The 18,147-nt window shown below is 36.6% G+C and overlaps 1 protein-coding gene across 1 annotated transcript; it reads right to left on the reverse strand.

The window, feature by feature from the left end:
• Window positions 1-867: 867 nt before the first annotated feature.
• LOC144835489 (uncharacterized) lies at window positions 868-18,133 on the reverse strand. Its single transcript, XM_078690573.1, has 7 exons — window positions 17,942-18,133; window positions 17,549-17,734; window positions 13,409-13,564; window positions 13,124-13,213; window positions 11,719-11,935; window positions 3,050-3,094; window positions 868-1,414 (listed from the first exon to the last, which is right to left on the reverse strand). Exons 1-7 carry the CDS (start codon window positions 18,131-18,133, stop codon window positions 882-884), a joined length of 1,419 nt encoding a protein of 472 aa, XP_078546699.1. The 3' UTR covers window positions 868-881.
• Window positions 18,134-18,147: the final 14 nt, after the last annotated feature.

Consider the following 18,147-nt stretch of genomic DNA (forward strand, 5'->3'; position numbering starts at 1 on the left):
ACAATCCTATGAGAAGTGACTATTTTAGAACATTGTGTTGAAACAACAAAAATTATTTAAATTTATTTTTTAGTGGCGGCCATTTTGAAATCCAAGATGGCCGACAGATTATCGCTATACATAGTTAAGATTGTATAATGTGTAATACCATCAAAACTGACTTGTTCCACATTCATAATTTGTGTTATTGGTGATATTCTGGTTTTAAATAGGGTTATTTGAGTATTGGCGGCCATCTTGAATTTGGTCCTTTAAATTTCTTTAGAAAAAATGGCAACATATTTTTTTTCATTCCTTATATTATCAAGATATGAAATAAAATCAAAGTTTGCTTTTAACAAAAAATATACACGACATTCATATAAACGACATACCAGCCTACATTATTAAGTAGTAGAATGTCAATTCAGTGTTATGTTGTCACATGTTATGTATTGTTATCTTGTATTCTATCTATTCCAATAATGTAGCAAGGCTATCCATGTCATTGTCCTTAAGTAGTAGAATGTTAATTCAGTGTTATGTTGTCACATGTTATGTATTGTTATCTTGTATTCTATCTATTCCAATAATGTAGCAAGGCTATCCATGTCATTGTCCTTAAGTAGTAGAATGTTAATTCAGTGTTATGTTGTCACATGTTACGTATTGTTATGTTGTATTCTATCTATTCCAATAATGTAGCAAGGCTATCCATGTCATTGTCCTTAAGTAGTAGAATGTTAATTCAGTGTTATGTTGTCACATGTTACGTATTGTTATCTTGTATTCTATCTATTCCAATAATGTAGCAAGGCTATCCATGTCATTGTCCTTAAGTAGTAGAATGTTAATTCAGTGTTATGTTGTCACATGTTATACATTGTTATCTTGTATTCTATCTATTCCAATAATGTAGCAAGGCTATCCATGTCATTGTCCTTAAGTAGTCGAACGAATTCTGTGCTCTTTTTAGTGAATGTATCTTTCATTACTAACTTAAATATTAGAATCCAAACATCATCCGATTCCTTAACCTTCAGGCCACGCAACTGTCCAATTTTTACTTTATCTGCGTTACTTATCTTACGACCAAATCTGATGACCTTTCGTACATCATTCCAGCGTTCAGAGATGATTAATTTCTCAAATCCAGCAAAGGTTGGTATCAAGTGCTTGATTCTTTCGTACACACCCTCCATTCCTCCTATTGCTATGATTTCAATGAGAACATCGAAATTTGATTGGCTAATGATTCCAGGACCTTCAAGTAACTTAAACAGCTCAAATGGATCATTGCTTCTTTCTATTTCTACAACAGAAATATGTTCACACTTGCAAAGTATAACTTTCAATAGATTGACTTTCTCTGATTCCTTGAACCACGATGACACTTTGCTGAGCAGTTCCCGATAGTTATCGTCAGATAGTTCACCTAAAAAAAATCAACAGTGTAATATATGTCACTGAGTCGTTTTTTTTTGTGGACACAATAAAAGGCCGAGATAGCAGATTTGAAAAAATTTCAGTACCAACATTTTGAATAATGAATATATTTTTAAAAAATAAAAAGTTTGAAGGTCAACAAAACAGGAAATCTTCTAAATCATTAAAACATTCTTCCCATTCAACTTATAATCTTTGTGACCATACTATTGTAATTTGCCAAAAGAAATTCAAGTTTAAAATCCACATCATAAATGATGAATAGAAGACACATGGTAGACAATCATTACACCATAGACAAAATTTTACTAATACATCAGTGATTTACTAACTAGATAACCATTAAAAAAAATATCAATGTGGATAATTAAATTCTCACGTTATTATCTTAAAGGCCAGGTGCGGGCAAAAAAATTCTATTGATCATACATTCCAATAATTATCGATCTATAGTTTCCCCTTTGTTTCATAATTTTTGGAATTTTATTTGTGTTACACGAGTTTGTTGAAAATAAGCACTTTCTTATCAGTGGGAGCATAGTTCAAATTACGCAGTAAAATCTCTATTCCTTTGTACACAAATTTTGTAAATAGAGAGGCATTTTAAAAAGCTATGAAAAATAAACGGTGTAGTAAAAAATGTTATCAGATCACTAAATATAGGTAATATAAGTTGAATTTTACATTTCTGGTATTTTTATTCAACTTCAGATTTTCTTATTTTCATGCTATAGCAAAAATTATCCACCGTATATCCACATCTTTTTTCACCTTCTAGGGAGTCACCAGATATGTTATTGCATTAGGTTAAACTACCTAACTACTGAAAAAAGTCTTACTATTTTTTATGGCAGAAATTTGCCAAATTTTGTATTTGACCATATCAAGGGAAATTCATGTTTTTTCTTCTTGATTTCTGTTACAAATATTTGATTTATGTACAATTAATCAGATATTATATTTAAAATTCATGCCTATATACCTGAGCTTTAAAGGACAACTTGGACCATATTTTAACAACGTATTAGGGATGTACATACGATTTCAAAACCATCGCGAAATTAAGGATATCGCCACATGCGCTCGCCGTAAATTGCTGTGATGTCACAGGTGCATCGCAAAATTTATGTAATGAGTTTTCTGGCAAAGTCTGGCAAATCGCGAAAATTTCTACTCAACACACTTTGTAAATAAATCGTAAAAAATATAAATGTTGATTTTTTTATTGTTTCTTTTGCTTCTCTGGACTCATTAAGTAGATTTTGCGATGCACCTGTGACCTATATACATATGTACATCCCTAATTCGTTGTAATAATATGGTCCTCGGTCAAGTTGTCCTTTAATTATAATTTCATATAACTACATAACATCTACACTATCCTTATCCTTAAGGGTTTTTGCTACAGTAGTTTTATTATAGGCATTTTCCTACCTTGGCTGTTACTAAATTATATCTGTGAGGCAATTTTAAATTTCTACATTTAGCTTACCATTTCTACATTAGCTTGTATTTTCTACATTAGCAGTTGTAACACTGCTCTATCTAATTTCAATTCAACTTTAATTTCAAACAAACTGTCCATATGGTACATAATTTGATGATCTAATGTTACTCAACTAACCTGTTACTAATGAGCTTGTAGTCAGAGGAGCAGCAGTCTGTGTATCTATACAAAAAAACAGATATATATTAGTCATAATCAAGAGTACAGTATCACAATTGATTCAATACACTGTTCTGCTATGGTCTATTTCAGTTGTTTGTTGTCTTCCATATCTATATGATGCATCACATGCTATCTATTGTACAATGAGTCTAGTCTAATGGGTAGATAAAGAGGCTATAAAAACATAGAGATTTAAAATGGTCTATGTCAGTTGTTTGTTGCCTTCCATATCTATATGATCCATCATATGCTATATATTGTACATTAATGAGTCTAGTCTAGTGGATAGATAAAGAGGCTACAAAAACATAGAGGTTTAAAATGGTCTATGTCAGTTGTTTGTTGCCTTCCATATCTACATGATGCAAAGACTCGACCCACTAAGAAGGCAAAAACCAACACACCTGCCAAGAGGAGACCTAAGAAAACTGGGGCAACGGAACTGGCAGAACTTACGGCGATTGTTAACAACCTTTCCGCCGAGGTTCAACAATTGAAGGGTAACCCATCGTCGACAGTTGATATTACTAACATCATCGAACGAAATATGTCCGAACTGATCCTCCTGCTGAATGAGACCTCACAACGGGCATCCCCCAGGAAATTGATACAATTAGCGATAGTACCCCGCCATAATGTAAACATATCCCTATCTGGCCAAAGGAAATCTTATTTCAAATCCTTTCCACTATTCCGGTGGGGTCAAGGCTGTAGCTCTTTCCGAAACCCTAAAGAATAAAATTCAGAACCATAGGTTTGTCGACATGTGTGATCTTCGCCCCCGTGACCCACCAATGACGTTCAATATACAATACAATGGGGGTCTTGTACTGGTCCCTAAATTGAAAAGACGGGGGTTAGATGAACAGGAGTGGTTCACGGCTTTCTTTGACTTTGCAACCATACCTATCCGCCCACCCTCAAGATCTGCAAGAATTATTTACTTATCTGAAATTCATTCAAAGCCTCAAAAAACAATATCCGACTTCATGGCAACTGTACGACCGTCACTTCTTCATTGCTAGAGAACACACAAAGTGCTCTTGCACAACTTAGCACACGTGTACGGTGAACAATCACAACAACCACAAACCAACATTACATTTCGGTCTACATTTCAGGCAAAAATACCCATCGGGTTCTGCAGGGTATTCCACGATCCAGGATGATTATGCTCAAACGACAGTTGTGCATTCAAACACACTTGTTTTCGTTGCGGGGGGAGCCACAAGTTTATAATATAAATGATATAAATTCAGTAAAGCACAATTGTTGTTAAAATCATAATCATTTGAAATGACTATAATATTACTTTTCCATAGAAATAATACTGAATAGGACAGTTTACATAATTAAACAATCAAAAGACAAGGATACACTGAGGCGTGTATAAAGACAAGGATACACTGAGGCGTGTATAAAGACAAGGATACACTGAGGCGTGTATAAAGACAAGGATACACTGAGGCGTGTATAAAGACAAGGATACACTGAGGCGTGTATAAAGACAAGGATACACTGAGGCGTGTATAAAGACAAGGATACACTGAGGCGTGTATAAAGACAAGGATACACTGAGGCGTGTATAATGACAAGGATACACTGAGGCGTGTATAAAGACATGGATACACTGAGGCGTGTATAAAGACAAGGATACACTGAGGCGTGTATAAAGACAAGGATACACGAAGGCGTGTATAAAGACAAGGATACACTGAGGCGTGTATCAAGACAAGGATACACTGAGGCGTGTATAAAGACAAGGATACACTGAGGCGTGTATAAAGACAAGGATACACTGAGGCGTGTATAAAGACATGGATACACTGAGGCGTGTATAAAGACAAGGATACACTGAGGCGTGTATAAAGACATGGATACACTGAGGCGTGTATAAAGACAAGGATACACTGAGGCGTGTATAAAGACAAGGATACACTGAGGCGTGTATAATGACAAGGATACACTGAGGCGTGTATAAAGACAAGGATACACTGAGGCGTGTATAAAGACAAGGATACACTGAGGCGTGTATAAAGACAAGGATACACTGAGGCGTGTATAAAGACATGGATACACTGAGGCGTGTATAAAGACAAGGATACACTGAGGCGTGTATAAAGACAAGGATACACTGAGGCGTGTATAAAGACAAGGATACACTGAGGCGTGTATAAAGACAAGGATACACTGAGGCGTGTATAAAGACATGGATACACTGAGGCGTGTATAAAGACAAGGATACACTGAGGCGTGTATAAAGACAAGGATACACTGAGGCGTGTATAAAGACAAGGATACACTGAGGCGTGTATAAAGACATGGATACACTGAGGCGTGTATCAAGACAAGGATACACTGAGGCGTGTATAAAGACAAGGATACACTGAGGCGTGTATCAAGACAAGGATACACTGAGGCGTGTATAAAGACAAGGATACACTGAGGCGTGTATAAAGACAAGGATACACTGAGGCGTGTATAAAGACAAGGATACACTGAGGCGTGTATAAAGACAAGGATACACTGAGGCGTGTATAATGACAAGGATACACTGAGGCGTGTATAAAGACAAGGATACACTGAGGCGTGTATAAAGACATGGATACACTGAGGCGTGTATAAAGACAAGGATACACTGAGGCGTGTATAAAGACAAGGATACACTGAGGCGTGTATAAAGACAAGGATACACTGAGGCGTGTATCAAGACAAGGATACACTGAGGCGTGTATAAAGACAAGGATACACTGAGGCGTGTATAAAGAAGAGGATACACTGAGGCGTGTATAAAGACAAGGATACACTGAGGCGTGTATAAAGACAAGGATACACTGAGGCGTGTATAATGACAAGGATACACTGAGGCGTGTATAAAGACAAGGATACACTGAGGCGTGTATAAAGACATGGATACACTGAGGCGTGTATAAAGACAAGGATACACTGAGGCGTGTATAAAGACAAGGATACACTGAGGCGTGTATAAAGACAAGGATACACTGAGGCGTGTATCAAGACAAGGATACACTGAGGCGTGTATAAAGACAAGGATACACTGAGGCGTGTATAAAGACAAGGATACACTGAGGCGTGTATAAAGACAAGGATACACTGAGGCGTGTATAAAGACAAGGATACACTGAGGCGTGTATAAAGACAAGGATACACTGAGGCGTGTATAAAGACAAGGATACACTGAGGCGTGTATAAAGACAAGGATACACTGAGGCGTGTATAAAGACAAGGATACACTGAGGCGTGTATAATGACAAGGATACACTGAGGCGTGTATAAAGACAAGGATACACTGAGGCGTGTATAATGACAAGGATACACTGAGGCGTGTATAAAGACAAGGATACACTGAGGCGTGTATAAAGACAAGGATACACTGAGGCGTGTATAAAGACAAGGATACACTGAGGCGTGTATAAAGACAAGGATACACGAAGGCGTGTATAAAGACAAGGATACACTGAGGCGTGTATAAAGACAAGGATACACTGAGGCGTGTATAAAGACAAGGATACACGAAGGCGTGTATAAAGACAAGGATACACTGAGGCGTGTATAAAGACAAGGATACACTGAGGCGTGTATAAAGACAAGGATACACTGAGGCGTGTATAAAGACAAGGATACACTGAGGCGTGTATAATGACAAGGATACACTGAGGCGTGTATAAAGACAAGGATACACTGAGGCGTGTATAAAGACAAGGATACACTGAGGCGTGTATAATGACAAGGATACACTGAGGCGTGTATAAAGACAAGGATACACTGAGGCGTGTATAAAGACAAGGATACACTGAGGCGTGTATAAAGACAAGGATACACGAAGGCGTGTATAAAGACAAGGATACACTGAGGCGTGTATAAAGACAAGGATACACTGAGGCGTGTATAAAGACAAGGATACACGAAGGCGTGTATAAAGACAAGGATACACTGAGGCGTGTATAAAGACAAGGATACACTGAGGCGTGTATAAAGACAAGGATACACTGAGGCGTGTATAAAGACAAGGATACACTGAGGCGTGTATAAAGACATGGATACACGGAGGCGTGTATAAAGACATGGATACACGGAGGCGTGTATAAAGACAAGGATACCATGAGGCGTGTATAAAGACAAGGATACACTGAGGCGTGTATAAAGACAAGGATACACTGAGGCGTGTATAAAGACATGGATACACTGAGGCGTGTATAAAGACATGGATACACTGAGGCGTGTATAAAGACAAGGATACACTGAGGCGTGTATAAAGACATGGATACACTGAGGCGTGTATAAAGACAAGGATACACTGAGGCGTGTATAAAGACAAGGATACACTGAGGCGTGTATAATGACAAGGATACACTGAGGCGTGTATAAAGACAAGAATACACTGAGGCGTGTATAAAGACAAGGATACACTGAGGCGTGTATAAAGACAAGGATACACTGAGGCGTGTATAAAGACAAGGATACACTGAGGCGTGTATAAAGACATGGATACACTGAGGCGTGTATAAAGACAAGGATACACTGAGGCGTGTATAAAGACAAGGATACACTGAGGCGTGTATAAAGACAAGGATACACTGAGGCGTGTATAAAGACAAGGATACACTGAGGCGTGTATAAAGACATGGATACACTGAGGCGTGTATAAAGACAAGGATACACTGAGGCGTGTATAAAGACAAGGATACACTGAGGCGTGTATAAAGACAAGGATACACTGAGGCGTGTATAAAGACATGGATACACTGAGGCGTGTATCAAGACAAGGATACACTGAGGCGTGTATAAAGACAAGGATACACTGAGGCGTGTATCAAGACAAGGATACACTGAGGCGTGTATAAAGACAAGGATACACTGAGGCGTGTATAAAGACAAGGATACACTGAGGCGTGTATAAAGACAAGGATACACTGAGGCGTGTATAAAGACAAGGATACACTGAGGCGTGTATAATGACAAGGATACACTGAGGCGTGTATAAAGACAAGGATACACTGAGGCGTGTATAAAGACATGGATACACTGAGGCGTGTATAAAGACAAGGATACACTGAGGCGTGTATAAAGACAAGGATACACTGAGGCGTGTATAAAGACAAGGATACACTGAGGCGTGTATCAAGACAAGGATACACTGAGGCGTGTATAAAGACAAGGATACACTGAGGCGTGTATAAAGAAGAGGATACACTGAGGCGTGTATAAAGACAAGGATACACTGAGGCGTGTATAAAGACAAGGATACACTGAGGCGTGTATAATGACAAGGATACACTGAGGCGTGTATAAAGACAAGGATACACTGAGGCGTGTATAAAGACATGGATACACTGAGGCGTGTATAAAGACAAGGATACACTGAGGCGTGTATAAAGACAAGGATACACTGAGGCGTGTATAAAGACAAGGATACACTGAGGCGTGTATCAAGACAAGGATACACTGAGGCGTGTATAAAGACAAGGATACACTGAGGCGTGTATAAAGAAGAGGATACACTGAGGCGTGTATAAAGACAAGGATACACTGAGGCGTGTATCAAGACATGGATACACTGAGGCGTGTATAAAGACAAGGATACACTGAGGCGTGTATAATGAAAAGGATACACTGAGGCGTGTATAAAGACAAGGATACACTGAGGCGTGTATAAAGACAAGGATACACTGAGGCGTGTATAAAGACAAGGATACACTGAGGCGTGTATAAAGACAAGGATACACTGAGGCGTGTATCAAGACAAGGATACACTGAGGCGTGTATAAAGACAAGGATACACTGAGGCGTGTATAATGACAAGGATACACTGAGGCGTGTATAAAGACAAGAATACACTGAGGCGTGTATAAAGACAAGGATACACTGAGGCGTGTATAAAGACAAGGATACACTGAGGCGTGTATCAAGACAAGGATACACTGAGGCGTGTATAAAGACAAGGATACACTGAGGCGTGTATAAAGACATGGATACACTGAGGCGTGTATAAAGACAAGGATACACTGAGGCGTGTATAAAGACAAGGATACACTGAGGCGTGTATAAAGACAAGGATACACTGAGGCGTGTATAAAGACATGGATACACTGAGGCGTGTATAAAGACAAGGATACACTGAGGCGTGTATAAAGACAAGGATACACTGAGGCGTGTATAAAGACAAGGATACACTGAGGCGTGTATAAAGACATGGATACACTGAGGCGTGTATCAAGACAAGGATACACTGAGGCGTGTATAAAGACAAGGATACACTGAGGCGTGTATCAAGACAAGGATACACTGAGGCGTGTATAAAGACAAGGATACACTGAGGCGTGTATAAAGACAAGGATACACTGAGGCGTGTATAAAGACAAGGATACACTGAGGCGTGTATAAAGACAAGGATACACTGAGGCGTGTATAATGACAAGGATACACTGAGGCGTGTATAAAGACATGGATACACTGAGGCGTGTATAAAGACAAGGATACACTGAGGCGTGTATAAAGACAAGGATACACTGAGGCGTGTATAAAGACAAGGATACACTGAGGCGTGTATCAAGACAAGGATACACTGAGGCGTGTATAAAGACAAGGATACACTGAGGCGTGTATAAAGAAGAGGATACACTGAGGCGTGTATAAAGACAAGGATACACTGAGGCGTGTATCAAGACATGGATACACTGAGGCGTGTATAAAGACAAGGATACACTGAGGCGTGTATAATGAAAAGGATACACTGAGGCGTGTATAAAGACAAGGATACACTGAGGCGTGTATAAAGACAAGGATACACTGAGGCGTGTATAAAGACAAGGATACACTGAGGCGTGTATAAAGACAAGGATACACTGAGGCGTGTATAAAGACAAGGATACACTGAGGCGTGTATCAAGACAAGGATACACTGAGGCGTGTATAAAGACAAGGATACACTGAGGCGTGTATAAAGACAAGGATACACTGAGGCGTGTATAAAGACATGGATACACGGAGGCGTGTATAAAGACAAGGATACACTGAGGCGTGTATAAAGACAAGGATACACTGAGGCGTGTATAAAGACAAGGATACACTGAGGCGTGTATAAAGACATGGATACACTGAGGCGTGTATAAAGACATGGATACACTGAGGCGTGTATAAAGACAAGGATACACTGAGGCGTGTATAAAGACAAGGATACACTGAGGCGTGTATAAAGACAAGGATACACTGAGGCGTGTATAAAGACATGGATACACGGAGGCGTGTATAAAGACAAGGATACACTGAGGCGTGTATAAAGACAAGGATACACTGAGGCGTGTATAAAGACAAGGATACACTGAGGCGTGTATAAAGACATGGATACACTGAGGCGTGTATAAAGACATGGATACACTGAGGCGTGTATAAAGACAAGGATACACTGAGGCGTGTATCAAGACAAGGATACACTGAGGCGTGTATAAAGACAAGGATACACTGAGGCGTGTATAAAGACAAGGATACACTGAGGCGTGTATAAAGACAAGGATACACTGAGGCGTGTATAAAGACAAGGATACACTGAGGCGTGTATAAAGACAAGGATACACTGAGGCGTGTATAAAGACAAGGATACACTGAGGCGTGTATAAAGACAAGGATACACTGAGGCGTGTATAAAGACAAGGATACACTGAGGCGTGTATAAAGACAAGAATACACTGAGGCGTGTATAAAGACAAGGATACACTGAGGCGTGTATAAAGACAAGGATACACTGAGGCGTGTATAAAGACATGGATACACTGAGGTGTGTATAAAGACATGGATACACTGAGGCGTGTATAAAGACATGGATAAACTGAGGCGTGTATAAAGACAAGGATACACTGAGGCATGTATAAAGACAAGAATACACTGAGGCGTGTATAAAGACAAGGATACACTGAGGCGTGTATAAAGACAAGGATACACTGAGGCGTGTATAAAGACATGGATACACTGAGGCGTGTATAAAGACATGGATACACTGAGGCGTGTATAAAGACAAGGATACACTGAGGCGTGTATCAAGACAAGGATACACGAAGGCGTGTATAAAGACAAGGATACACTGAGGCGTGTATAAAGACAAGGATACACTGAGGCGTGTATAAAGACAAGGATACACTGAGGCGTGTATAAAGACAAGGATACACTGAGGCGTGTAGAAAGACAAGTTCACGAAGGCGTGTATAACTGCAAATAAAATAAATTGTGTGCATAGTTTTTATAATAGAAATATAATGAGTAAAGTTATTTCTTGAATAAAACAAAATGGTGTTGTTATTATGCTAATCAACAACATAAAACATCTAACCAGTAGTTCTTTGAACTTTTGATAAAGAATTTTCTGAAGCGGTTTTTCTTTTCTTTATAGAAGGTTGGTCAGTGTCAGATTTTGAGGTAGAAGCTAAATACAAATGATAAAACATCATTAAGCAAAGGTATTTTTTACATGTAACATAAAAACTAGAGATAAAGGATAAAATGCATCAACTGAAAATTTGAGGTTTGGAATATCATTAGTTAAAGAACAAAAATAAGAATGTTTGAATTTTTTTTTATGTCTTATGGATTATGGATTATTAGTCCTATACCTTGTTCATCTTTTATTTCTCCAAACAGTTTACGGTAACGTTTCACGTCCATTCCTCTGCTTCTACATGGCAACACATCTTGGTCAAATTTGCGAACAACCTGCATATGAGTATGTTCACTATTTGAACATGCACAACGGATGTACATCTTTACTTCAACACCACGTGCACCATTCTGACTTAAAACTTGCAATTCTTTTTCAAGGAAATTAAGGGCCTAGAAAAAATAAAAAATATTTCAAATAATCTCAATAAAATGACTTTACTACATTTAAAATGATTTAAAGAGAAAAATAATAATACTTATATCTAATTGTCTTATCTTATATCTTATATTACATATTTACACAGACATTTATAATCATTCAAAAATAACCCAGGAGCTTATAAATTTACACTGACAAAACAAGCAAAATTATACTATTAACATTAGTTTATTTGGTACTTATAGTTTACCTTCTTACAGATGCTAGGTTGTGGATCATCATCTTCAGGAGAGCTACTTTCTGATTCAGTGTTAATGATTGTCGTTCTGACAATTGTTGTCTGCAATATAAAAAACAAATCAATTCCAAAGTGATTACCACTGATATCATTCCAGAAATGGCAATAAACCAAGTAAATTTAAAGTTACTGACAGTGTATATTTTAATATCTGTTATATCCAGAAGTGGTGACCAACAAAAACAGAGAATGGTTTAATAAACATATATAAACAACATAAGAACAATCCCCCAATATAATACTTGTGATTTTACTGGCATTCAAGGCATGATTGCATTATCAAGTTTACCTGGAACAAACGGCAATTGTTGATGGTAGCTACATTTAGAATGACAAGATGATGGCCATCAATGTTCAGTTCTACATGCTCGTAAGATAATCTAGGCTCATCATCTTCCATTTGAAATTCCTCGATAAATTTAGTTGCAACACGTTGAAAGAGATCATCTGGTAGGTAGCCATCAAAGTCATGAAAGAGAGAAACAGCACGCTTCTCTTCATATTCAACTCTTGTTGAATCATCCCGTTGGGGCTTCAGGCGTGAAAGAACATAGAATATTCGCCCAACATTCTGCAAAAAATAAAATAAATGTTTATTAGATTGACAACAAATAATTCCATTACTGTACAAAATTTAACACAACTTAAATACCCTTTCACACTTTTTTTTCACACATTAACCCAAAAGTTTGCATGAGAGACACAAAGAAGCTAATTATCTCATTTGACTCATCCTTCCATTATTATGCTGCAACAGTTTTTTATCCAATTTACCTCTGTTTAAATTGTATTATTTATTTTATAAACATGTGTAAACAACAGCTAAACTAATGAAATTCAAAGTTTGTGCTAATTCAATGTAGCATAAAGTATTTTAGTTTATTTGGTACTTATAGCTTACCTTCTTACAGATGCTAGGTTGTGGATCATCATCTTCAGGAGAGCTGCTTCCTGATTCTGTGTTCATGATTGTCGTTCTGACAATTGTTGTCTGCAATTACAAAAAAAAACAAATCAATTCCAAAGTGATTACCACTGATATCATTCCAGTTGATGATCTCATCTTACTCATCCTTCCATATATGCTGTAACAGTTTTCCATTAAAAAAATAAAATAAGATGTTTATTAGATTGAACATCCAACAAATAATTCCATTACTGTACAAAATTAACACAATTTAAATACCTTTTTACTCTTTTTTTCACACATTAATCCAAAAGTTTGCATGAGAGACACAAAGAAGATAATCATCTCATCTGACTCATCCTTCCATATATGCTGCAACAGTTTTTCATCTAATTTACCCCTGTTTAAATTTCTCCAAAGCTGTTTCAGAGATGGCTAAAAAAATACAAACAACACATTTTTTTAATATCTGTTAATGTAACTATACTGTAATTAGTAATTCTTCTAGTCATTTGTCACACTCACAAACTAAGTTTTTATTTTTTAGGTATCTCTATATTTTCTGCATTTTGTTATTTGAGAGCAGGTGACTCATCCTTATGCTAAACTAGACATTTGTTCTCAAGATCTTTAGTTCACATGGTCTCTTAATACACTACTGCACCCACTTTGGTTAATACAACTTAACAAGGGTATCTATTTAAAATGTCTTATACAGAACCTCCTGTAAGCGGCCACCCTCAGGACCGGGAAAAGTGGCTGCATACAGGAGGTGACCGCTTACGTGAGGTTCTGCCGATAGGAGGCCAAAATCACATATTATGGTTATGCACAATGTTTTTCGGCGTTCTTAACGCAACAGGCCTCTAAATTCTCCAGCTAATTGTATTTTATTGTTTATGATCAGGTATCATTAGTATTGTTTATGATTTTCAGACAAATTTTAAAAGCTTTTATGCATGAAAATGGTCGGTCAAAAACACAGGAATGTTCTTCATACATACAAAAATCATTACATAGTCACAACAATTTTCTTTTTCTATTTGCAGAGTTTATTGTCAAAACCCCCGAAAACAAAATAACAGTAGGCTTATTAAAAACATCAGGTGTAGGCCAAGTTTGTCTCACTCTTATACACAGCAATAAGTCGTGCTTCTTCCATCATCAGTTGATTAGAACATTCGACTGTCCTGCCCGTAAATACCATTCCCACAGTAATGTGTTAAGCTCAGCAAATGTCTCAGCATTGGACCTTTTCTGCATCATAGTGCAATCTTGTTTAGTCCACATCTCTAAAATGTTTTCTTTATACTTTAAAATTTTGCTTATCTGCTAATTTTCTTGCGCTGGTTCTCTCATTACTAAATAGTTGGATAACTTCTACTTTTTGAGACAAAGTAAGACAGACAAAGAATTAAGACATACTCTTTCACAACTGGCATCTGAAGACAACGGACTTGATTTGATAGCAGGCATCGCGCCCTCTCTTTTTACTAGGGACCAGGCTAGGGGCACAGCAAATGATAGACTTAAAATAGACCAGTTCATTTACTGTTGTAAAAACGCTTAGCAACAGCAATCAAAGCTGGGTAGGCGTTTATTCAAAGATAGTTGGTTTATTCATACCACATCAGACAGTACGAACCCTCTCAGATATATACAGACGGTACACAGTGATGAACACTTGAGTAAACTTTTCGAAATTCTTCATTGAATCCTTAATTCGCGGATATTATTTCTACAAAGATGAGACCACATGGGATCCAGAAATAGAGAGAAAAAAGAGATTTAAAGCGAGAACCTAATAGCATAAAAGATAATAATAATAATAATAACATAAACGACAACAAATATAATAATAATATCATAATAATAATAAAATCTTTATTTTAAAACACAACAAAATGTGTTCTTCCACAAGGCCGTATCTATATATAAATTATGGTTAATTCTGACATAGGCGAGCACAATGGAAAACTTCGGTACAAATCTCTGCCTTGGATACCTACCTGATCTATCTCAGATGTACCACGAAATGTAAATTTGATAACATTAGTTTTCACTATTACGATATTGTTCCATATTTCTATCTTAGGAAGATATTATAAAGAATTTTTTTAGCAAAATTTATGATTTCAACGGTAGATTTTCAACTCAATTTCAATTCTACGCGGGTCGAAGTAATTTCCGGGTTCACGATAAGTTCACATGTTGCAACTTCCTGGTTTCAACTAGGTTGGCTGTTAGGGACTATAGCCATTTTAGTTTTTTGTTTATTTTCGGATCGGACCGCGCATGTGAAGGTACGGTAGTTCAAAAACAAAAATTTTTTTGCAAATTAATAAAGATCAAATTGAATATACGTCATAAAGCATCGGAATATATTGTGTGGGGAATAGTATTATAAAATTACATAGGGAGATCTGATGATAAGATCTGATGATAAGTCATTTTGTTTAAAATCGAGTGAAATCCCGATAGCCGAGTTTTATTGAGAAAAGCTGGCAGGAATAACTGTAGGCTATCTGTGTCCTGTTAGGTTCGGGATGTCTGCCCATGTTGCAAGCCGTCTAAAACGTCTTCCTTCTTGGGCCGAAACGGTCCACTTTGTCGTGGAAGTTAGTTTCAAAAGATGTTTAAATTAAATAATGCATTAATTATTAGGATGACATTTATTTGAATAAACATATCCCTTGAATAAGCACCTCCCTCAAATGAACTCCACCTCCCCTCCCCACCTCAGTCCTATAAGGGCCCTACCAAACAATGCACACTATAGGCCTACTTTAAAATGTTATTAATCATCTAAAACACTGTGAAACAGAGTAGGTTTAGTTTTACGAATGTCAAGCATTTTCAATAATGGTAACTGACAGAAAACGTACAAGGAAAATGTCCTTTTTACCCGAGTTATATCATTCCGAGAACCATCGTCTACACTTCCTAGAGGGGGAGCGAGCGAAGCGAGCTCACCCTCTAGTGAAAGAAATAAAACTACAATATCACAATTATCAAACTGATGAACAAACAAGAAAATTATACATTGAAAAAGAATAAAAGTATAAAACATTTATATTAATGAATTAATAGATTTTCTAATTGGTAGATAAAATTAAAACTCACAACAACAAAACAGGCTTAAATTAAGAAGAAATCAATCTTTTGAAATTGTTTAGGGAAAGAGCATTTTTTTGTGTCAAGGTATTTACCCCCTATCGCAGGGTAAATCAGAAAGTGATGAAGATCATCTATAAACACCGATAAAGATAATGACAGTAGGCCTACATCAACTTCACTACAACTCAATTCGAACACCTTAAATGAACATCATGAAATAATTGGCCACATTCCTCTGCGAATGTCGCCCTATGTTAGCAGGATTTTAAAGAGGAAGACAAATACAGGTACTATGACAGTAACCTGAAAGCAAGTGAACAGGGGAGCTGGATAGAAATACTCATTTTGTGGGGACACAAAAACATCAGTTCCATGGTTATGTGCAAAACTTTCAAGTAATGGATATATGCAAGAATGATTAAAAACTATTAAATACAATAATCAAACAAGATTTTTCACACAAGCCTTGAAATAAAGCTAATAATAATTAAGCACAATAAAGTATCAAAATTGTATTTTTGTTGTTAAATCAATACAATTTTTTCGGGTTAAAAAATACATTTTTGTTAAAAATATCTGATGTTTTGAGATATAATTATCATATTTTATAGGGTGTAATTAAATGACCTTTAACCTTGACCCCTCATACAACTCAATTGCATTATTCTGAATCTTTAGGTTCATGATAATATTTGTAATAATAGTTTATACTATTCTTATCCAAAATACAGTACATAATGGAAAAAGAGATAATATTTTAGAGGCCGTACTGAGACGTTTGACCTTGACCCAAAGAAAAATCAAATACATTATGATGAATCTTAAGGGTCACATGTTTGTTTAATATATTCTTATACCAAATTCTTTATGGTTTAAAAGATAATTGCGGTCAAAGTTGTAAAATGGTAGCTATTTTGATTTTATGCAAATTAGTTCATTTAAAATGGGCAGATCAGCGTAGATTTTGGAAATAATAATATGTAATATAATATATGTATATAGTTGAGCATGTTTCAGCAAAAAAACTAACTTTTGGCTATTTGTTTGACTCAAATGGCTGTTTCCACCCATCTAATTCTTGAAATCTTCTGACAACTTCTAAAAATGAATTAGTCTTTTATAACCTAGGGGTTGGCAGGTCTGAATAAATTCAATTTCATTTTTGAATGACTGACATTAGGTTTCAATATGATATATTACAGACATAATACACCCTGCATGGTAGACATTTTGTTATAGTTTATGGCAGATTATTATTAACAATTTATTGACACCACTCAAAATATAGCTCATGATGCTAACCTTAAGCTTAGGATCTATAACTGTGATGATTGTCTTAAACTTGTCAACTACTCCCATCAAATCTATAACAATTTTTTCTTTGAGGATCTTGTCATCTGGGTAGAACAGAATCTCACCGATGTCATGTAAGTACTCAAGAAGAACTTTGTTATTGGTTATCTTACAACGGACAAGTAAATCATTTATCTAGAAGGCAAATAAACATCACAATTAAATAAAATTTAACTCTAAAAAAAATGTTGCATTCTTGAAAGTTTTACCTAAATTTTAACCTGTGCTACTGTGTTAAATGTTAAACAGCATATTGGAAATAATACTAATAATACTACAATAACCTGTATAGATAATTAATTGAGATCAATCTGAAAGAAAGAAAAATATATCTGTTCTAACCTCAGAAGTTGGTAGATATAGTTTGTCTTTTCGTAACTGTTGCATTTCCTGTAGTATTTGCAGCCATTTGATTGGCAAAATGCGAACCATTGTCTGGACTAATTTTTGTATTTGGCGAATTATTTTAGAAGCACCACTCTTTTCAAATGGGACACTGTTTTCAATGGTAAATAGCTCTCCTTGATACACCATGTCCTCAAATGGTT

The sequence above is a fragment of the Antedon bifida genome, chromosome 2 (genome assembly GCF_963402885.1).
Source record: "Antedon bifida chromosome 2, ecAntBifi1.1, whole genome shotgun sequence".
NCBI classification, from domain to species: Eukaryota; Metazoa; Echinodermata; class Crinoidea; order Comatulida; family Antedonidae; genus Antedon; species Antedon bifida.